Consider the following 24,502-nt stretch of genomic DNA (forward strand, 5'->3'; position numbering starts at 1 on the left):
CTGTCAGTTTCTAAAAGTTCACATAATTAAAAGCAAGAATATACAACGCTACATTACATTGTAGTGTCGAATAATACACTAATAATTTTGTGCTTAAAAAATAGTAACCTATATGAGTTTCAATATATTTAAAATATTTTTCAAAACAAAAGGAAGACAAGATATACACAAACAGTCAGGTTCATCTACAGAATGGATCTGTACAGCAGAGCAATTCCTATTATTCTACTGGCCAAAAACAAAACAACATAAATGAAAAATAATTGAAAAAGGAAAAAAAAAAATATCAAGAAGAGTTCCTGCATAATAACCTCCCTGCCAACAATGCTTCACAAAAACTTCATTTTTAGAGCTGTATCAGTGCGTGTCCAGACTAAATCCTTTTAAACGGGCAATAAATAATCAGGAAATCCTTTTTATTTAGAAATAAAATATTCTGTAAACACGACTTGGACACTTCTTAAAACTGAACTAGCTGGACCTCACTTTTACAAAAGGCGATATGATAAAAAAAAAAGAGAGATCAAAATAGATCACAGTTTTGCTGCAGATCAATAGTGAAATATGAAATGCTTACATTCTACCTAAATCTGATCCTATTTTCTTCTATTGCTCTCAAACAGCGAAGACCACAAAGTAAGGGGAATCTGTAACCCGGTCTTGAATAAAGAGGGCCAAAGCCAAAGTTATGAATTAAAAAAATCTTGTGCCTTAAAGTTTCTAACATTATGAACGTTCCAAAGAGTCAAACTAAGAGAAAAATTACAGCAGCCTATACAAACATACACAAATACACAATTAACATTCAGGCTCAGGCCTTACTCTTGCAGTTCTTCTGTCTGCCCCGCTATGCTCAGTAACTAACACTTACTGTAGTATTACTGTATTTATTATTGTCACATCATTATTATTACTATTTTTAACTTTGTTACACTTCCCTGAAAGGAAATAACATTTATCATACGAAGTAAAAGCAGAAAAAAAGGCCATTCAGAGAGTATAGAGAGAGGAACATCTGCCATTGGCACAAGTAAAATCCTCTAAAGTCCTTCATCGTCTCTCTGTCTTGGCACATGGGTCCCCTAAAGTCCAGGAGAAATACTGCATCTGTCCCCCAGAGGTCACCCGTCCCACACGTCAGTGGGTGGACGACTGAGAAACGGTCTGTTTTGTTTGTTTTGATTGGTTTCTGAATGCTCCAGGCGTTCCTGTGCATCTGAAGAAGTACATTCATAGTAAAAGCAGTCTGAAGGAGCTCCGACACCCTGAGGCTCCTCACCAAAGAAACAGCCATTTCCTCCCAATATCCACCGGCTAAGTGCTTCATTTTCCAGTTAAAAGACGCCATTAAGGACGATGGAATCTAAAAATTAAAAAAAAAAAAAAAAAAAAAAAAAAAAAAAAAAAGGTTAGCTGCTTTAAACAAGAAGTTTCTGTATTTTTATATGTTGCAAGTAACGAAACACTTGCCTTGTGTAAATTCTGCTTTCCTCATGCACTTCCATCTCGGAGCTCTTAAACTCATTGAGCTCTTTACGAATAGCAGCCTAAACAAACAGATCAGAGTTGATTGATCCCGTGTAGAGCAGGTATAGATCAATAAGCGAGATATTTAAAAGAAATCAATGCCTTTTGAGACTATTTATAATCTAAAATGATCTAAAATCTCTAGATCTTTATATAGACACAAATGTGTGAGTGGTTGCGATTTCTATTTTATTTTGTAGCTGTACCTTGTCTGCGGGAGTAAGTTTGGTCCATGGCTTGTCAGCACGGCGGTCGTAGTCCTGAGCGCATGTGACCTCCACGTACTCGTGGAAACGTAATATTTTTCGAGCTTGTAGTTCGGCAACAGTCGGTCGTTGACTCAACTAAAAGGAAAACGGACAAAGGCACATCACAAATTCTGTCACAGTATGATTCAATTTCCTTACAACCTTATTAGATGAATTCTCGATTCTTGATAAAATGAACTATTATTTTATTCCAGGTGAAATGCAATGCAAGCAAACCGAATCGCACCTTTCTGGTGAGTCTGCGCTTGATCTCCCTGACCTCTGCTTGTCTGTCTGCTTCATTTTTGGCTGGAGACAAATAAGAGATAACATCAATACCAATCAGGTTGATTTAGAGTCAAATTTCATAGGAAAATTATGTGAGTACGATAAACTATTAGTGCATTAAATAACAAAATAAAAGTGGAAAGCGAATTACTTTCAAGCTAACTTCTACTACAGAGAAAATATTACAAACTAAAACTCATAGGCTCATTTGAAAGAAACAACAGCACAGACTTCTCTTCATATAGCAGAAAATATCAGTCATGTCTGACTGCATATGAAATCAATAGAGACAGAGAGTAAAATATATGTGGGTCAGAGTCACTCCTTCAGTGAACACAGAGAAAAAAAAGAACAGGGATAAAGGAGTAACTAATGAAACGAGGAAAACAGAACGGAAGAGAACAGAACAGAAGTAGAAAGTTAAATCACAACACAATAACTGGTGTGAGTATAAAGAGGCAAATTACGCTGGAGAATGTTTCTTTGCTCCAACTCCTCAGCAGTAGGTCTCTGGCTCAATCGCCTACAGAAAAAAAAAATAATTTTATACAATATTTACATACATACATACATACATACATACAGAGTTAACAGTACCAAAAGGGTTGCAGAACAGGAGGATGGAGGATGTTGTGATCAAAGATGTGTTTTTGTTGTGTCTTGTGGGTTTCACAATAGTGGACATAAATACATAAAGCGATTGAAAGAACGGAAAGTCAACTGGCAGTGCTACATGTAATTGAAGCAGAAAACGCCTTAGACGAAGTCTTCGGGGTAAACTCCGTTTGATAAAATGTTTACACAAAATATGTATACAAAGTTTTTCAAAGCATGGAGGGTGAGGGTGTTTTCGTATGTGTTTAGCCAATCAGCTTACAGTTACGTCACCGATAGTTCCTGGAACCATTTTAGACCCTACTCTGACGTAGGAGCTAATTTAGTTCCTTCAAACGTAGTTCCTGGAACTAAAATCGTTCCTAGTTCCTGTGGTACGAACATGCCAAAAAGTGGCTTGTACCACAGTTAGTTTGGGTTATTGAAATAATTCCTACGGCGTGAAAGGCACTATTTATATAGTGTAAGTTTAATTAGTCCATCTTGTTTCTTGCACTATCAACCTACAGCCCGTGTTCACAGCTGCGTTCACGTTCAGTACAACCGTTTTTTTCCAGTGTAATTTGCATTTACGTGGGCATTGAGAGGGCTATTACCGTGTGAGTGCAGTACCAATCTGTGTGCGGATGGCCTCCCACTGCTCCTTGCTCTGCCACGACAGACCCGTGTGCTCCACTTTGGCCTGCCTCTCAGGAGCCTGCCTGTCTGGGGCAGAGGGCCGACTGCTCAACTTCAGCGCCAACGTGTCCTTCCTCTTCACCCTGCTGGCCAGAGCACCTGCAGCGAGCAAACACACACACTTATGCAGTCAGAAGTTCTGGCTCTCTTTTATATGGACAGATGTCTGAGTATACTAAAATAAAACACTGTCAAATTAATACAGACAGTAGAAGGCACTTTCAAATGTATTTAAACAAAATCTGCAAATGTTATTTCAAACTTTATATATAAATTCCAAAAAATTATTAAGCAGTACAACTGTTTAGAGAATTTTTCTTTTGCACTGAAGACAACATTAGTTCTATTAATTTTCACAATAGTAATGTTTTTTTTATTAGTGCTGTCAAATGATTAATCACTTCCAAAATAAAGGTTTTTGTTTACATAAAATATAAGTGTGTACCGTGTATATTTATTTTGTATATATAAAAACAAAGACATCCATCTATTTAAGAAAAATATGTTAGGTTTAGGTATTAAATATATTTTATGTAATATGAAATACACCGTTCTTATTGCATTTTTGATCTAATAAATGCATTAGTCAGCACATGCAATATATAGTAATAAAAAATATTCACATACTTGGTGGGCTGTCGTCCTCTTCATCTTCATCCGATTCATCGTCCTTATACAGCACGGGCCCGTCTGAGTCGCTCTCCTCCGGCTGTTGATCTTCCTCATCTTCCTCCTCCTCGCTGCTATTGCTTCCTTCAGGGATGATGCTGACGCTCAGGTCCCCACCAGGCACCTCTGCGCTGCGAGGCTCAAGTTCTGGCTGGGAATGAGGGGATGGGAGGTGATCAGGTGGTGGTTCATCATCATCGTCGTCGTCATCGTCCTCTTCCTCCTCCTCTTCATCGGAGTAGTCATCTTCATCCCTGCAGAAATAAAAATCTATTTCATACAGTATCCATATGCAAGAAAAAAAATGAAAGGAGATATAAGGAAGATATAAGGTAACAAGTACCAAATACATGCAAAATAAATTCTAAAAAATATTACACCGCTGCTGCTATTGTTGTTGTTCTGTCAAAGCAAATTTAAAAGGTAACTTGTACATTAAACAAACCTTTGTTTTTATCAGAACAGGCTAAACTTATCAACGTATAGGTGTCAAAAAATTACACTGTCGCTCAGCCTTTTCAAACTATTTTCCCCTTAAATGAAGAATGAAAAATACCTTTGTTTAAAGTAAATTGTGGCCTATACAAATGTCACAATTACATAATCATTAAAAGCGGCAATTCATTGCTCAAAATTATTCACTTATTGTTTTGTTCTTTTCTTTTTTACTTATCTTTAGGTTTTTGTTTTTTTGCACAGTTGAAATTTTTGTACAGCATAATATGTATATTTTACTTATTGAAAAGTGTTATAGTTCATATTTGAGGCTTTATACTATAGAAAAACAATTTTTTTTTGTTGTTTTTAGATTGTTTATTTTCATTGGAAAATATGGCATGCGGTTGCTTCAAGCAATGGTACAACATCTATGTAAATTGTGATTATCGTAATCAACAGTGAGTAACTAAAACATTTTAAGGAATAATTACAATTATGTTTTTTCATAATTGTGCAGCCCTACTTGTGATGTTTTGGCACAAAAATTTATGGGGACCGCAAGGAAAAATAATGACCCCTTTTATAGGTTTCCTAATTTTTTTAAATTACATTTTTTGATTGACGTCTCTATTAATAAGTAGAGAAAGTGCCCAGACTTCACTCACAGTTTGAGAGGCTGGATGGTGACTGCCAGTGGCGGCTGCCCTGGTACTCGGTGGTGTCTCAAACAGAAGTGAGTGGGCACGCTGGGAGCCATCTGGGTGTGGGAGAGCAGGTCCTGGGCTACTGAGCGCCCTCTGGATCATGATGTGTAAGGGAACAGGAGCTTGACGGGCTGGCGGTTCCTCCGGAGGGCTGGGAGGGTCAAAGTGGACAGGAAGTGGCTGGGGTAGGGGGTAGGGATAGGAGTGTTGGTGGAGGAGATGATGGGTGTGGGCCCGTGGTGGGGAAGGGGGAATGTGTGTGGGGAGAGGTGGTGATGGGGGAGGAGGAGGCAGCTGGTAACCCCCGGGGATGTTGGCCCTCATGTCCTCTGACAGGATGGAGGGTAGGGAGGAAATGGTCAGAGGGGAGTCCTCTGCATTGCGTTTGGTGACAGGCGTGGTTCTTTTTGGGGGCATAGGGGGTGAGGGCTTGGCCGGTACTAGGTTGACACCTCCTTGTGTGAGTTCAGCTGTAGTACATAATGCACAAAAAACAAAACAACATATTGTAAATATAAGTAACAAATGTTCAAACATTGAAAAATTAATGTAAAAATACACAACAGAATCAAATGAACAGTGCACAATTATATCTCTGTCATCATTTATTTATCCTTTATGCCTTTCCAAACCAGTATGCTTTTCTTCCATTCTTTCATACAAAATACATTATTTTTGAACCTTGTCAATAAAATGTGTTAAATTGCAGTTCACAAAACCAGTAAAGATTTCTTCAACTTAATACAGCTTTGGAATGACATGAAGATGTGAATAAATGACTGAAATTGCATTTTTCACTAACAGACAATTCAAAGTTTTGAAACTTTAGATTAGTGATACATTAGTAGAATCAAATGGCTCTCATCCAATGTCACCAAAGACCAACTCATTCTTACAGAGCACATTCTAAGCAAGCAAGTTCGTTGACAAAAAGCCATGTGACTGTTAAATCGTTGCACTTTGAAGCCTGTTTCACATGACTTAGAGATGATTTGTTCTACATAACTGCCAAAGACATGGTAAGTATAATGAAGTGCAGCAGCGGCCAAACATTATTTCTGTGAAGGAAGCATAAATTAAGCTAAACATGCTTTGTAATAGCCTAGCTACCTCTCTACAATCCAAATGCATGAATGTCAGCCCTACATCGAAGCAACCCGCAGGCTTTCAGCGTGTGATGAGGTGGACTGGATTCATTCCTCGTTCTCTAATCTCACAGCTGCTCGTGGAGCAACTGTTGCCTGGAGTAACTTATACGAACATATGCTAGCATCTGCTTTGGCATGATGGGGCATTTCCAGCAGCGGTGGCTAAGATCGGCTCAATTCCACAGGGGGTCTTCTAGCCGTTTAAACACCTGTTAATAATGTGCCAACGCGCTGCACGCTTGTGACAGCTTTAATGCCCGAAACATGCAGTTTTGCACTTGAGAATGTGAGCGGCGAGAAAGAGCAGAGCAGAAACAGCAAAGGGAGGTGCGTTAGTCCCGCGCTCAGGTGGAGCGCTAAGGGCATGCTTTGCTGAGAGTGAGAAAGATGAGGCTAGCGCGCGCACGACAGCAGATGAAGGACGCAGCTTTGGCGACAGTCCCGGCCTCGACGTTTACCTGTGCGCATGCCTCCTGCCCGCCGGCAGAGGTAGACAGGCAGGGACAGGTAGAGCGTCATGGTCACCCTCACGCTTCCAACAGGACCAGTAGAGGGGGAATCGCTGCCGTCACCCCCATGCAGGGTGGAGGCTGGCGGGGACAAGAACACACAGTCCTGGCGTCAAACACACACATATCTTCACAAAGCAGGGACGGCTTATTCCTCTAAATGACTGGATACATCACGCCAGTGTGAAAGACGTTGGAGCTACACACAGAAGGTTTTTAAAGTCAACGTGAAATCTAAATTGACACCCATTATTGTCTTAAAAAGGGTTTCTCGAGCGCAAAATGAACTCTGTCTTCAAAAAAATGTTTTGGTGTCTTAGGCCAAGTGTTATCCACTTGTTTTATTTGTGACTTTGTGACTTCATTGTTCCCATAAATGGCAGAGATCATATTCCCAATAGAGACTTGGACTGGGAAATAGCATGTGTCATGACTTAACTAACGGACTAAAACAAATAACTGTTTGTTTTGAACATTAAATCAACATTTTAGACATTTAACAAATCTGTCAAGCTTTTCTTTTTAATTAACATTTATATCTGCCTATTTATTATTTGATGCTGTTCTCTGAGGGTCACTTATGTTATCAATATTTATATATATATATATATATATATATATATATATATATATATATATATATATATATATATATATATATATATATATATATATATATATATATATGTATATATATGTACTGCAACTGCAACTGCCAGATCCAATATATTCGGCACAGCATTGTCTTTTAGTTTCAATTATTTTGAAAATCCTGCAGTGCTTAGTTTTCAAACTAATCTTCCTAATTCTGGGATCAGAAGGAATGCAAGGCAAAGACTTTTTTCACAACTTGTCACTGCACAGCATCTTTGTTGTCTTCCGAGCAATCTTTATCATTCGGTGTCTTGTCATTTACCTAGTATGTGCACAAATCTGTGGGAGGGGCTGTGATGTAGAAGCAGGTGTTGATGATCTTGATGATCAAAACCCAAAAAAAAATCAGTTCATAGCCCCTTTAAAAAGGCTGTTTCACTTGTAAATCACATGATGAAAGTAAAATGGATTGCAAAAGGCGATTCATGTTGACTTTAAACAAATATGCGAGATAAACAACCACTTTAAGCCATAGATATAAATACCCAGATGATCCAAATGTGTCAACAACACCACTATCTTCAACAAGTTAGGTTGAGCTAACAACTGTAATAACACAAAGATTTTATGCCACAGCGCTGTGCAACCAGCCATGTTATAGATTCTAACACAAATGGTATCAGCGAGACCTGTGTACAATATCTTCTCTTATAATGCGGCAGAGCTACAGTCTGGTGGCTGCAATTCCACAAAAAGACTTGGACCGTTCCAGCATACTGTGACTCAGCACATTGTTTATAAGCACTAAAACAACACAAGTGATATGTACAGCTCTGCTTTTCAGAAGCACTGACTGACACACTCATTGACTGCTTTCCAAATGGACAGCAGGAGGCAGTGTGGAGATTTAAATGCTTGAGACACAATGGTTAGACGTTTCAAACCATCAAAGTGAGATCCTTCGGTCTAAAAAAATAAATAAGACAAAATTATTTTATCTTTGCCTTCATACAAAATCACAGCCATGCTGATTTTCAATTCAGCTGCACTGTTGTGTTATACAGTTGTAATATATAAACCCTAAATTAAGTTTAAATCAAGCACTAATAAATTATATTCAACATCAGCTACTCATATCAGCAGGATGAAATTTTGCATGCGATTGTAAAGAGCACTTCTCATTTAATAAGCACATTTAAATTGACAAATTCTTCTAAATAAGAAAGAGTTCCCATTCAATTGGAACAAACACGCCTATTGTTTTTCTGCCGTAATCAGGGACAAATGACAAATCCAAGATTACAGCATAAATGAAAACATTGTCTTTACTAATAACTCAGAATCTACGTAATCAAAGACTATTATCAAGCTGATCAGCTTAAGGGTCAGAAAAAAATTGGCTCAGCAAGCAGAGAACAGCAGAAATGTATTAAATACATGGCTGAGTTCTCATGACATAACGCACATGTACATGGATTATGGATGATGCAATTAACGTTACGAATCATGTTTCTTTTTTGGCACCACTGCACGTCAGAAATGCTTCGAAAATATATTGAAGAAAAACAGACAAAGGAGTCTGCATCAGTGTGGTCTCTTCACGATGCTGTAGTGTTTGCCTGTGAGCGAGAGCGGCAGGTTTGATTTCATTTCATTAGTTAAAACGGTTACAAACAGACATAAATCATTAATTCTGCCATTTCTTTGCTAAATAAGTCATCACAGCATCTAACAACTGAGGTGTGAAAGCATCTGAATGTTACTGTAATCTCATTTTTTAATTCTAAGCTGCTTAGACTTCCCTCACTGCATTTTACTCATTTCCTCATTTGAACCAGTTTGCCTAAAAACAGTTGCACAGAATTTTCATTACCAACCAAAATGTTATCACTGCTGATCTATCGTTCCTGTTTAGAAAAGGGATCTTCTTATAGATCTTTTATACATTAAAATATTTTAGAATATAAATCCTTTAAATAAACATCATAAATCTAAGTATTATCTCGTAAGCGGTCAAAAAGTAGTACGCCCGTGCTTCTTTATTTGAAAGGGAGAATTAAATATCACAATTATATCGGTGAGCTCACGCGAGGAAGCAAATTAATTGTCTAGTAATTTCACTGACTTTTATAGGGGTCATGTTAGATCTAGTATGACATATTTGTGGCCACTCACCCAACATTGCGGGGTTGTTGCTACGGTTGATCGGTTTGGGTGGAGGAGAGGGGGTTGTTTGGTGGGCTGGGCTGGGACATTGCCCATAGAGGATGGTGCTGAAGAGGTGGTAAGGGGAGCGCTGCTGGAGGCCTGTGTGTTGGCGCCAGCTGAGGATACGTTTCGTAGTGGTTTTCCAGCTGCGCTGACAGCTGATGAGGAGGAGGAGTTGGAGGAGGCAGAGGAAGAGGAGAAAGCAGCTGCGGGGTTGTGGACAGGGGTGCGGGGCAAGCTGTCAGCACCAGGTTCCGGGGTGGATGTCATCAGCCATTTGGGCGGCATGATGGACTGCTTCGGAGGCAGAGGTTCTCGCAGTGTGTCCCTCAGAATCTCCGAGTTAGGAACGTACTGACTGCTGTCAGACTCTGTAAGGAAATATATTCATAAACTCAATCAATTTAAAATGTTTATTATGCTTAGTTTGAGCCACATAACAACTGATCTGAAAGTAGTGTTATGTTTAACTAGATTGGTATTTATTTATATATTTCAAGCTAATTAGAAATAGGAATAAATACCATAAAAGTATATTAACAATGTGTTATACACACAACATGAGAGATACTACTAATAAAAACATGACATTAAAAAAAAAAACACACTGATTATTTTTCGAAGTAGATTCATACTGTCTCTTTTGTCTCATTATGTTAATCATTTTTAAGTGTTACAATTTGATTGAAAATTACATTTAAAAAAAGTAAGGTATTTCAAAATGTCAAAATGGATGTTGAATATATAACATAACAGAGTAACATTTGAATAGTGACTGAATAATTTAAATGAAAACTGTATCATCACTCCTAGTGGAGGGCCAAATCTGTCTCCAAAGGACTAAATGATAATGTTCACTTTGATGAGGATTGAGGTGCCTGTTATTAATTAGGAAAGAACAAGAGAATTCAGCTTAACTGTGCTCAGTTCCTAAATAAGAACCTTAGCTGGAGCAGAACCCATGGGAACACAGACACTCGTCTCACTCCAGTTGGCCCAACAGAAGGTGAGGAAGTGATGGCGGAAGAGTGGAGAACAAAGAAGAGGAAGGTAGAAAGGGAACTAGAGAAAAATGATTAGAATTGATCCTACAAACCTTGTCTTCCCCTTCCCTCTTCGACAGACGAGTGGCGAGGAAGCGTTGGCTTCCAGTCCGGCTCGGGACGAGTCCTGCGCCCATCCTCAGAGGGGGCTTTCATTAGCCCAGGCCTCTTGTCCATTTCAACATGTAGCCTTCCACCATGTCTGATATCATCTCCCTGCCAGGCCAGATTAGATTTCCAGTCCTCCGTCCCAACAGACCAACCACTTCTCCTGCCTTCATCCTGATTGGAGGCCCGAGGGCCCAGTGCTCCATGATGATCCCCATCAGAAGGGCCACGACCTCTCTTGATCATCGGGCTCTGGAAGCCAGACAGGGTTGACTCTAAATTCAGATTCAGAGGGCGAGTGTATCTGCTCTAGCCCCAGACCTCCACCAATTCCTACAGGCAGAGTGTGACCATTCTTCACATAAGGTGTCTTGTGGCCATGGGCCTCACCTAGTTCTGAAAACAAATGGGAGAATTTACATACACAGGTTTTTAAAAACATAAACATGTTTTAAATGCATTGATATATAAACACATATATATATATATATATACATATATATATATATATATATACATATATATATATATATATATATATATATATATATATATATAGAATAGATATATTATATAGTTTATCAAGGATATCAAGAAAAAGTAGCTCATGTGACTTTTGTGCTAAATTATCTAACATTTTCTGAAATAACATAATAACTTTGCATCAGAAAAGACTTGAAAATACCATCATTTTCTCTTCTGCAGTGTGTCTGCAATCTCATTTACGTGTGTCAAGATGTCACACTAGATGTGACATCAATAATGACAAATATCATTGGATTGTATGTCCCATGACCAATTTCAATGTGTCAAATGTAAAGGCAAAGAGTAACATTTTAGCACAGTGATCAATTCTCACTAACTTGCTTATTAGCATACCTATTATTAACATATTGTTTATTAGTAATTAGAAAGCATACATTCTGCATGACCATATTCTTGATCCCCAACCCTATGCAATACCTAAACTACCTTACAGCCTAAACATCTATGGTGAAAATAAAGCTTTGAATTTACATTACTTTAAATGAAACTGTGTATCATTATTATTTTTTACTATGTAGCAACCATTTTCTACAGGCATTAAAGGGATTTGAAACGTACTGTGAATGTACAGAAAATAACACAGGAAGTGCACCGACAGAAACGACACGCTTCACCTTTTAAGTACTGCATTCACTAAACAAATATTTATTTTTCTCTGAATCAACAGCCCCTCAAAAATTCAAAAGCATATGCCTTTTTTTTCTAACAGAGATCGGGTTTGCAAAATCCTTTCAAATCGGGTTACAGACTAACGTGGTTTGCTTCTGAAGTTCGACACAAGCCTGTAGCTCTGATTAGCTCCGAAGTACAGGTTGCGTCTCCTCGCGCATCTCTCAGAGGTTACACGAGCAGCTCTCAAATAAATAGGGCTCTAAAGCAGCCGGTTCACAGCGCATGACTTTCAAAGCTTTTTGCTGCAGGGCACAATTTGCTCCACTTTCTTGTCTTAAGAAAAACTGCATGTCATTTCCTTCCCAAAATATGAAGAGTCAAAAAAAAAGGTATCAAATTGAAATTTCCACCCTTCATCTGGCTCGAAAACCGCCGAATTTGTCTCGGCTCCCCTGACTGCTATCACATTAACAGGGCCCGAGATGATATACAACCTCGCTGAGCTGTCTGTGTCTCTCTGCTGGGAAGAGAGACGATGCGCTGAAATGAATGTATGGCACATGCGTCAAAATAGCTCAGAGGCACAGAACTGTGATTCAGCAGTAATGTATGCCACACATCTGTAAACGAGGGGGAAATCATTCTCAGTGTTTATTTTCCTTCTGAGGCCCTGAGTTATTTTTCTGTTGGTATGTCCAGCATCCTCAAAGACCACAATGACAGGAATGTAAAAAATACAGTGAGACCACTCAAAAGTTAAAGTAGCAAAACCCCCTGCCTGATATACACATATTTGGGTGTTTCATCAGCTGTGGATGCTTTTGGTCCTGGACTTTCAGAAAAAGACTGTTTATATCACTAATTTACGTAATATCTAATAACAGTTGCCTACAGTTATATACAATTCTCAAAGGGAAGAAAAGAATTTGAATCATTTTCCTTAACCAACAAATATCCAATAAAATTTTCTGATCAGATAATTGTATGCATTCTATGGCATAAATAACATTTTGGGAAACGAATGGCAAATTGGAAAATTTCGTACTGTAGCTATAATTTTAAATACCAAAAATCGACAAGTAGGTTAAAAAAAAAGAAAAAACTATATGTGTGTGTATAACTGCATGATTTGACCAAACATTACGGATTAACTGCAAAATAAAAGGCATAAACATTATTGAATTTTTTGAAACAATATGACAACTAAAGGACAGACATGTGTATGATTCAATAAATTTATATTTATTTTGGTTTGATCATAATAAGTCTTAAATAGTTGCGATAATTATTATAATATGTTTTTAAAATTCTTGAGTGTGGGAAAAACAAAAAAAAAAACAAAAAAAAACATCTTCCCAATTTTCACCCAATTTTGTTTTGTATAAAAGTGTTTTGACAAAAAAGTTTTGACAAAAGTGCCCATAGTTGAATAAACACCCATATTCTTGGCATGTACGCACAACAACACACAGATTTTGTTTACAGCTAATTATAAATACTGTAACCCAACACTAATAGTAAACTTTCTGTATTTTGTAAAAATGCAGAACACACACAAAAACACACACACATTATTTACTTTGTTAAAAAAAAAAAAAAAAAAAAAATATATATATATATATATATATATATATATATATATATATATATATATATATATATATATATATATATATATATATATATATAAAACAGAGGTTTTGCTTTAGGTACAAACATCATGGTACAAATATGGCTAAGAAAGCACAGACACACACTTCTCTCTCCTACCATTGTCAGGAAGCTCCTTAAGCACTCCCTGCTCGATCAGTTCCTGTCTTGGCCTCCTCATCGACATCTTTCTTTCCAGAACTGTGAAAACACCACAAAAACACCATATATAAAAGAAACTCACAACGACACATGCTTGTCACCTTAAAGCTTTTAAACCCTAATTCAGGCTAATTCTGAATTTGAATAACTTCCTTTCAGTAACTAGGCACTTAAAACATTTGGACATCAATAATAAACTCTATAAGCACAATTGTGTTTACTTTTGTTAAACTTTTTAGTACTGCGTTGGATCAACATTTCAGATACCAAATCTTTAAGTAAAACCAATTGCGACTACTGGGTAAAGTGATTTTAAATTCATTTCATTGTTTAAAACATCTGAGAAAACATAAATAACAAAGGAAAGAAAACATTAACAAGCATCAGGCTGTGACTTAAAGAAAAAAAAGGCAAGGAAAGGAAAGCTCTTTTCCAACACAAACATGAAAAGAAAAGAACAAAGGACCTTCTGAAGTTTCCTTAAACTTCTCGCTGCTTTTCTTCTTCCTCCACTTCCAGGGTTTGAAGATCTTACCCAGGGTAGAGAACTTGCCCTTGCGCTTGGGAGGAGGGGTGCCGTCCCCTGCCGTTCCCCCTTCGCTCCCTGTGCTGCTGTGCTGGTGATCACCTTCATCATCTGGAGAAGAGACAGATAATCAGTCCCCTGACAGACCCGTCGCAGAACTTGATTTTGCAGAGTTCGACGTGATCCTGAATCAACATCTTTGTTGACCCTGGAACAACATTGTGATTAACCAATCAGTTTTGAAGAACCAGTTTATAGTTTTTGTGAAGTTTAGGATTACAATCAGTGTTTGGTTCTCAGTGTCATTAATATATCATTTCCTCTGATTGTAGGCGTAATTCATAGGTAAAGTTAGGTTAAAGTATAGAGATATGGTCAAAATGACTTTTTTTTTTTTAAATAAAAAAAATGTTGTTCCAGGGTCAAAAAAATGTGTTGACCCAGGAACACATAGAACTTAGCAAAATCAAGACATGCCTGACCTGTCAAATACGTGGCATATCAATGGTTTCCGAGAAGCCTTGGGTCAGATGGTTTAAGTAACTCAAACTGTGTGTTGCACAGAGTTTACGCAAAGCATATTATATATAGCTTGCCACATCAGGATGAATTATAATACTGTTCCATCACACAAACACGACAAACATACTGTCCCATATATGCAGCTGTGTCCTGTGCGCTGGCTTGAATCCAAAGACGCTCTCATGCACAAAATACTTGATACCACAACCCTTCTCCAACCTCAATATCAAAACATACTAAACTGCTGAGCATCCTTAGACTCACTATTGTTTTAGACCCCAACGCAGAGTGTTTTTCTGGCGGCTCTCGTGACAAGACAGGCGGATCCCCATTGTGGACCTCAATCACATCTCAGCATGGTGAGCTGGCCAGAGGCCACTGCTTCCCCACGTTACACACTCACATTCCTATCAGGTCCAGCACTGCCAAGAGACTCACAATCTAACATCTTTGGCCCATCAAGTGGGTGCTGAACGTAGCTTTGAACATTCTGGTTCATGGGGCTGGCTGGGCCTCACTGTACTCTCTTTTATACACTGATGAAGAAGCTGTGCCTGCCATAAGCACAGCGAGCTACACTACCAAACAATATTTGCCCAGGAGAATGGAGAATATTCCATATTTAAATGTTTGGCTGTGACAATTATGAAACACTGGGCCTTATTCATGAAACATGAGGAGAATGAATTTTAGTGTAAATCGTTTGCAAAGCGGTTCTGATGTAAATTTGCGAATTCATGAAAGTGAAAGTGTTTTCAAAATGTTAGTTGGTATGAAAAATGTACATCTGAGACCCATTTTTTATACGTCACTAACTCTGTTAGCTGGATTTGATTGTTGACGATTTCTCTTGATCTTGGTTGGTCCTTTGAAGCTCATCCTGTGATTGCTGCCATAGCATCAGATCCGTAAGCTTGAGCCTGCTTATTTTATGTAAACAGGATTAGATCACATCTTTTTAGGCAGAATTTATAAATTAAAATATGTTCTAATCACTGCTACTTTATTACAAGAGTATTCTGCTAATCCAGAGACAATAATTCAAAATAAGAATTTAAAAATTTATTGAAAAATAATATAATACTGTTGTGCAGTCTATAAAACTATAGACTTAGCCAGTTTTATTTACTGGAAGATTTATTTGTCAGTGCAATATTCAAGTAGTTACGTTCTCTTTGACCATTTCCTTCTAAAACTTTAGAAATTTGACATGTTTTTTGTCAAGTGTCTTTTTTAATTATATGATGTCATCGTGTAGCTGTCTCACCGCAAAGCCATTGCAGATGGTTTTTCGAGCATCAATACATAGCCCATCGATTACTCGATGGAGGAGAGGCGGGACAAAGACTATAGTGACCAATCATCCTACTTGCACAACAATTGAACAAGTATAGAAGTTAATATTCCTGGTTAGTGGTTATTTTTATATTAAGTAGTATTATATTTAAAATTTTTCTAGAAAATGTGAAGATGGAATTAATTAACATACATGTTTAACTCTCAAATCGGACATTTACGAAACGTTTGGAAAGGTCCATTTTATGCACAAATTACTTAGAATTTAACCCAGTATTTACAAATTTTCAGGAATGTGACATGAGTCTGTATTGAAATACTTAAGTGAATTTTGTGTACTTTGGTTAAAAAAAGGTAGGGTAGGGCAAAAAACTAAATCACCCTGCCGTACCCTACAGATCGTTTTGATAGATATGATCCTTATTCCCTCATGTAGAGCCCTTTGAAGCTGCACTAAAACAGGAAGGCTTTCCTCAAAATTTTAATTTCTTTATAACTTAAGAAACAAAGAAATGAACATGGATGACATGTGAAAAAATATTTTGGAAGTGAACTAATCCTTTAATAAAATAATGTTTTACTCAGGATAAGGATGGATTAGATTGAACAACAGTGACAATAAAACCTTTTAAGATTTTTTAGAGTATATTATTTAGCACGTTATCTACTACAGAAAGTGTGATATTAATTTATATTTATAAAACGTATATTTTTAATGCCCTTTTCAGACAATTTCCTGATATTTCCAGGATCAGCAATGGAAACCCTGTTGGCTATTTTTCTTTTAGTATTTTTTTTTCTATAAAACATGGCATTCTAAATAGCCATGGATGAAAATAAATAACTCATTAGGTGGTTGTTAGATGCCTATAACCATACTGATCCATTCCTAATCTACAAAATGCCAAATTTAGTAACCTTCATTTGTAAAGGGCTTTACTGTACTCTATGGCACAGTGCAGCTGACATTCAAATATTTGCTAGATCACTACCTTTATACTGCTTAATACTTCTCACTAACATAAAAATGAAAGGCATTTTAACAAAGCTCAGTAAAAACAGAATGCCCCTAGAGACCTACTATGCTGTGCGTAAGATAAGTAAATATGAGCAACCAACACCTGCAACCCACAAATCAACAGAAAGCAAAACAGGCAACATAAAGCCTCATGAAGCTCAACAAACAGGTCCAAATTGCTCCTTAATTATTTAAACATTAATACAGTATCCCCATTACTACATTTTAGTGTGTGAAAGCATCGGTCTACCTGGACTCCAGCTGCCATAGCAACTTGTTTGAAAGCAGCAAGCCATACAAGCGTCCACTTCCTTTCCTGTTTGGCGTTTCCAAATCAAGGCGAACGTGAGGGGAAAATATTGAAGTAGGAGCACGAACAGAAAAGCGACAGTCCTAAAACACAATACGACTCAAAACCAACCATACATCCAACGGTTCAGATGGAAGATTGAGTCTGAGGAACAGGCAGTGTCACAACTCCCAAAAGTGTGAGGACTCCCAGTTACATAAGAAGTGTAAAAGCCAGAATGTCTCACAAAGAGAAACGCCGCCATCCGAAAATAAGAGCTGCACCCACAGACAGCTAAGAAACACCAGCAGTCGACCACACATCCATAATCAGGTCCTAAAAGCACAGCCGGAGAGGAGTCCCAGCCTTTGGAAAGACAATCAGTGAATGACGCACATCCACTGAGTTCGGTGAGAAAAGAGACCAATGTGTTACTCAGAGACCATCCAGCTGCATTAAACTTGAGCTTGAGTCAAGATATTAGCCCTTAATGGATCAGACATCACTAATAGCAGTGAGATAAGTGAACTAGTAGGAAACGGATCCGGAAGACAGGGCTCCAAATAATACGCCACGGAGCTAAAGATGTCACTTAGAGTGCCGGGAGTGAGGTGTTTAAAGAACGAAAGGCTGTGCATTAGTGGCAGGGAGAGATTCAGATTGCCTTGGAAAACAGGGGGGCGAGGCCTGGGAAACAGAGGGAGGAAACGGCACTCCACCCTGATCCTGAAGCAGGGAGAGAGAGGAGGAAGAGAACCAAAAACGACCCCCTCCTATTCACCGCAGCGTGAAACGGGAAAACCGACAACAGCAGATAAAACAAACAACTAAATATCAATGAATGTATGTCAAGTCCTTGTTAAACAGAACTGCTTACTTTATATTTTGTAAGTAAACAGATTGCTGACACAATCATGTATGGATATCGCATCAATATTTTTATTTAAACTATCTTTGAAAATTTGGAGGCTAATGATCTCTCTTTTTTTTATGTTTTTTGTCTTCGGCTCATAAAAGCTGCATTTATTTAATAAAAAGTGAAACAGGAATACTGTGAAATATTTCAATTTCAAAAGAACTTTCCTTATTTTAATACATTTTAAAACAATTTAGTACTGCGGTAGTCAATTAGAATATTAAATCATTTAATATGCTGACCCAGACAAATACTTCTTGCAGAGTTTTGTGGAACAATATCTTGTGAGAAATAAAGTTAAATAAAATCAAAACAAAATAGCAAATCACAACATTGAAATAGAGGCAATAATTACTTTTTCTTGAGACGTGTTAATATCTAAAAACAGGTCCAGTCATACTGTATAGAGGTATGGATCGCGCATGAAGTAGCTCTATAACACACCAAATAAAGCTAATTCTGGACACACTCCAGTTCTTCCCACAGAATGATCCCAATACTCTCAAAAGATGTTTAACTGTTTCTCAAAGGATGTGGCACTGACTGCTTATTCTGTTATAATGAGTTCGGCTTACCCTCTGTTGGCCAAGTGATCTGAAGGACCTCTCAGCTACATTACCTAACCAGACTGAAACAGTCGAGCACTTAAGCAGAACAGCAAGAACTCAAAACCATTTTACACAGCCTCACCACATCAGAGCAAAACAAAATCCAATTGTCTTCCAAAAAGCGTCTCATGCTGTTCCTGCAAAGTCCTCTGCATTCTGTCTCCCACCAAAAAGCATTTTTAACACATCTTACGTAAAATGTAAAATTACAGATTAGTTGACTTGTCATTCATGTAACCCACCAACTAGTCGACTTTGAAAACATGCCCGAACATGAGTGGACACGTGCATTTGTACTTGCAACTCCGGAGCCATAGGCTTGAGGTGTATATGCTAAGCAGATGAGAGGAGGAGTGTGTAGGCAGTTGTGTTGTCGGAAATAAGGCCGGCATTCAGCCTGGAGCAGCTTGTTTCATTATGTAACAGTCTGTCTCCGCAGGGAGAAACCATGAAGAGTCAATCACTGCCCTGCCGCTACACACCACCCCCTTATGCATTGCTGTATATGCACAAATAACTACAGACTCTCATTCCAGACAGTCTTGTTTTACTGACTAATTTAACATGCAGTTCTTCTTATATCTCCACTTCAAATGAGCAATAAAGGATATATTATAACAAACATACACCAAATCGGCTGGTCGATGGGCTGCTCGAATCAATACTTTACTCATCGAATGTAAGAACATCAGATGTGATAGTTAAGGGGCTTTTACAGAAGAAACAAACACAGCGAACCACTTCAAAAACACAAACGCAGCTCAAGAAAGGAGCAGATTGCAGTTGTAGTAAAACCTGGACTATTTTAAACTTGAAACGGTATATTAAAAAAGTAACACCTGAGACGAAATGCTCAAAATATCGCATGGGACATAATACAACAGCCAAAGAAAACAAAACATGCATTGTTGTGGTGTAGTGCATGGTGGTGAGTTAGGGCGTGAGGTAATATATAGGGCATAAATAGAACATACCTTACATTTTAAAGAAGGTTTTACTGTGCAAACCGCTAATTTGTCACGTTTACTGTCAAAGAGCTAATAAAAAATAAACATGAATACATTTAATAAAATAATTTTTAAATAATATATAAATATAATTATATTGTTAAAAACTTGTATGCATTTTATAATTTAATATTTATATGCATTTAATATTTTAATATGCATATTTAAAAAATATTTTACTGTGTAAGCTGTAATAAACAGCTAATGAATAAATATCATATAATATATAAACGTGTACACCTATAGATATATACACACATATACATATGCTGTATACATACATGCATATACACAAACATACATATACATATATACACACATATACATATATACACACATATACATATACATATACATATATATATATATACATACACATATACATATATACACATATACATATATACATATACATATATATATATATATATATATATATATATATATATATATATATACATATATAAAATAAATTAAATTATGTCGATCAATGACATGTGAGCAAATATAGTTGCATAAACATGTCGGCAGTGTGAAGGCATTTAAAAGTGTCTGAGAAAGATGCTACACTCATTACAAGCACAGAGCGAGAGACCATTTAGAACTGCATCATGTCTCCGATAAAAAAAAAAGGAAGGGTGGCTGTTGCTGGTTAATGTGTGATGATCGAATTCTCAAAAATGACTGTTATGTTTTCTAATATATGCACGACGCCAATTCAAACAGCGATGCACAGCGCTCGGTGTATCTGCTTGTTAGTCAGGGTTCAAAGTACAAATCTGCGCTAAAACCATCAGCTGCTCATTAACATCTTCATGCATTTTACAAAAATTAATTGGGATCATTAATATTTTAAAAGAATTCTCTTCTGCTCAGCGAGGCTGCATTTATTTGTATACAGTAAAAAATATAAAAAAAAAAAAAAAAAAAAAAAAGGTCTCAAAAATGGCCAACAAATATTATTTTTTCGAATTTAAGTTTTGCTTTACTGGTATAAATATAACTAGTAATTTGAGAAAGGTTTACTGTTTTTAAAAACCATTCTTTTGCAATGTATTATATAGACAAAACAGTAAGATGCACATTTAGAGAGATATATACATAAAGTTTGAGATGCTTTCAGCGAATTGACATTTTGCCGCAAGAAAAACCACTGCAAACAAATACAGAGGCAGAGGCAACAGTGAGCAGAGTCCACTGAGAGAACAAAGAAGCCTGTATTGTGACATGAAACCTTGCCATGCTGTTTGGCTGAGGAACAGTAAAGACTTGATAGCTTCCTCTGTGCACTAACTGAATGTCAGCTGCGCTTTGTCTCCTTGTTTGTCATCACCATCGGTGGCGTTTCACACCCTGCACTGAGGAAACAGTACAAAGATCATTGGGATTCAGACTTCAGGCTTTTCTCCACAAACAGAGGAAGGTTGACAGCTGAAGACCCAATGTAAAGCAAGATAAAAGACATCCTGAGACTGGCTCAACAGCACTTTAAACAAAACAAAGACGCTATAGTGACAAAAACATGGACAAACAGTTTTGATTTCAAACATGTTTTTCAAGTGTTGAAATGACTGTAATAAGGATATTTTGCCTCGCAAATTGAGTAAAGTAACCATTCTAAAACAAAGCGAACAAAGATCTGCTGCACAGGAAGAGCAAAGAATAACCTCCAGATGACAGTCAGCTCAGTTAATAATAGCAGCTGACAAAAGGTACAGTTCCTGTAACTTCACACGCAACATGAAATCATGCGAGTTCAGTAATGAGGACCAAAAAAGACAAATTCTTAAGAATCTCTGCACAGATACTCCAAGACCCCCACCGCTCTCTCTTGCTCGTCTCCATGTCTGGTTTCCTTCCACTCACAGTTCAGACCCACTGCTGAGTCATAACCAGTTCCTGCTGTGTTGAAGTCAAGCCGAGGTAATGCTTGCTGAGATTAACGCTTCTAAAACCTAGCGAGCCGCCTCACTGCTCGCTGCCTACATTGGCATCTGCTTTCGAAGAGAGTTTCTGAGCCTCCTTGGAAGCCCAAAGCTTTGCACAGAGACTGCCATACTCAGTCAAACTGAGTCTGGATATCACTTTTTCTAACAATCTTCCCTAACCATTGTGATCACTCGGTTAGTGTCTGACTGCGAATCAGTAAAAAAAAAAAAAAAAGTAGATTTCCATTTAGTTAAAAAAATAAAAAAATAAAAAAATTAGCCATTGTCTACATTCGGTACATACATGGACTGGACGCATTTATGTTAAATTGTACATCAAATACATTTTAATAATACTATAATTACCAAAATGTGTTAATCTCATGATTTTACCTATTATTTTAAATTTACTTGGCAAACTTCAAAGAACACATTATACCGGAAGGTCATTATGCAATGTTTGTTTTTGTTTAGCTTTTTTACCAAGCTTTTTGTAGTGCATTCTGGGATAGCATTGTCCAAAAAGGACAGCCTATATGCAATGCAGCAGCAGGATTAATTTGCCTATTTTTTGGAACTACCTTAATGCCTGAAGTGTGCCTTCGATGCTTTAAAATGCTACATCCATAGGCCTTTTTCTTGACTCACCCAAGTGTGCGCAGGAGTTTTGAGGTGCAGTCTCTAGAGGGAACGTCTGTCCCATGCTCCAGCCCCCAAAGGGCCTCCGTTTGCAGCTCCTGCCCAGGTGCACCCCAGTGGACAGCAGCAGCAATCCAGGTTCTCCTAAACCTTCCGCTTTTCCTCTCGGCTTCAAAGAAACCCTTTCCTGTCACCTAGCGTCGATCTCATGCTTCCTTCCACTTTCCAAGCCAATGTTCCCAAACTCCTCTCTCCCTCTTCTTTGAGTGGATCTCATGCCAACAGCCTTTTTTTTTTCCTCCACTCCTCCTTCTGCAACTCTCTCCACCCCCTCTCCCTCTCTCACATGGGACCCTCCCTCCATAGCACTTTCTCTCCCTCTACTTTATAAACCAGCTTGCGAAGTAGATCAGCATGGACGCAGACGGATGCCTATCATTCCTTAAAGCAGAGGTCAAAGTGCAAAGTGAGTGAGAGAGAATGTGTGTGTGTGTGTGTCTCTGCGGGCTTGCGTTTGATAATGAAAAGCAAAGGAAAAAAAGAGCAAGGGATTAAAGGGAAGTTCTGCCAGCGAAGGGAGAGATGGTATCAGCTCAGAGGACATTTGACTTTGTGGTTATGGAGAACAAAATATACTGGACACTCTTTTTAAAATGTAATGAAAGTGAATTAAGATGAGTGGCAAAAAAAGTCCCATTTGTGATCGAAAAGTAATTTCGATTAATCCATTGATGACTGGTTAACTGCTGATTTATACCGATCCGGTCCTCAACTCAATGAACTAATTATAACAATTAACAGCCCACTAGAAGAGAAGATTATTAGTAAAATATGAAATACTACCGTTTTATGTTAGTAAAGAATAAAATCTTTTTGAAAAAAGCCTTTTATTCTTACCAAAGTTGTTAATGATAATAAATGGTAAAAAAAAAAAAAAAAAAAAAAAAGAGTTTGGTGAACTATCCATTTGTTGTTAGTTTACGATATATAAAAAACAATTAGCATTCAAATGTTTATGATAATGCATTTACTTGATCATATACAATGCAAATATTACAATATAAAATGTATTTTCTATTTTATTATATATTAAAATGTAACTTTTTTGCAGTGTTTGAGGACCCTTGCTATGCTAATTAGTGTTCAAGAAACATTTTTTATTATTGATGTTGAAAACAACAGTGTTGCTTAACATTTTCATGGAAATGCTCGTACCTTTTTCTTCCCCCTTTAGATTTCTTTCACAAATACAAAGTTTTTGAAATTTAATTTTTGTAACATTCTAAAAGTTTACTGCATTACTTGTACTTTTATTGCATAAAAAAATCTTACTTGAAGCTGCGCCCAAACATTTAAAAAGCAAATATAAACTTTAGAATACCGTGTACAAGTTACATGAAGAACTATTATGATACTGTGTCCCTTGAGAAGCTTAAAAGCTCCACCCCCAAGGAGCAAGTCTTCAACATTTCTCTTTTTTGTTTTGCCAAAGAAAAAAAATCAACGGGCTTGGAGGGTGAGTAAACAATGACAATTTATTTTTGTTTGAAATGTTTTTAGGATTTAAACTGAATGTTGGTATTTGCCTTAAACAAACCTTCTGCTTTACTTAAAATTCAATCTATTAGTATACACTCTGGACTCCTGCCCTCTGCACTTAAGCAAATCTTCATCCACAGGAATCCCAAGAATGCAATTTTATCCAGCAGAGTACATTAGCAGAGAACGGGAATGTGGAAGTGTGTAGCTGTGTAACTTGACTACAGCAGATCACACTCCTAATCCCATTTCCTACAGCCTGACACAACTTCTCATTCCACAGGGTATAACAAAGTGATTCTCTACCAAACCCTGAATTACACTGATGTGTATATCCAAGCTTTCTTTTGTCAGGACCAGATCCTTCTGGTGTATATATTCAGGTGACTTCACCCACAGTTTAGGAAAAATAATTTAAGCTAAATACACACGTTTTGGAAAACCAATATCTGCGTCTTACAATTTCT

General features: G+C 37.4%; 1 protein-coding gene across 1 annotated transcript; it reads right to left on the bottom strand.

The window, feature by feature from the left end:
- Positions 1 to 427: 427 nt before the first annotated feature.
- phactr4b (phosphatase and actin regulator 4b) lies at positions 428 to 22,734 on the bottom strand. Its single transcript, XM_043261588.1, is given in 19 exon segments — positions 428 to 1,363; positions 1,471 to 1,547; positions 1,734 to 1,871; positions 2,023 to 2,084; positions 2,531 to 2,586; positions 3,275 to 3,455; positions 3,984 to 4,279; positions 5,129 to 5,173; positions 5,175 to 5,637; positions 6,774 to 6,828; positions 6,830 to 6,873; positions 6,876 to 6,905; positions 9,594 to 9,641; positions 9,644 to 9,997; positions 10,723 to 11,017; positions 11,019 to 11,173; positions 13,706 to 13,786; positions 14,214 to 14,384; positions 22,506 to 22,734. Coding segments are annotated over 19 exon segments (2,622 nt in total). The 5' UTR covers positions 22,561 to 22,734; the 3' UTR covers positions 428 to 1,347.
- Between the last annotated feature and the right edge of the window lie 1,768 nt (positions 22,735 to 24,502).

This window comes from Puntigrus tetrazona, chromosome 16, assembly GCF_018831695.1.
Source record: "Puntigrus tetrazona isolate hp1 chromosome 16, ASM1883169v1, whole genome shotgun sequence".
Taxonomy (NCBI): Eukaryota; Metazoa; Chordata; class Actinopteri; order Cypriniformes; family Cyprinidae; genus Puntigrus; species Puntigrus tetrazona.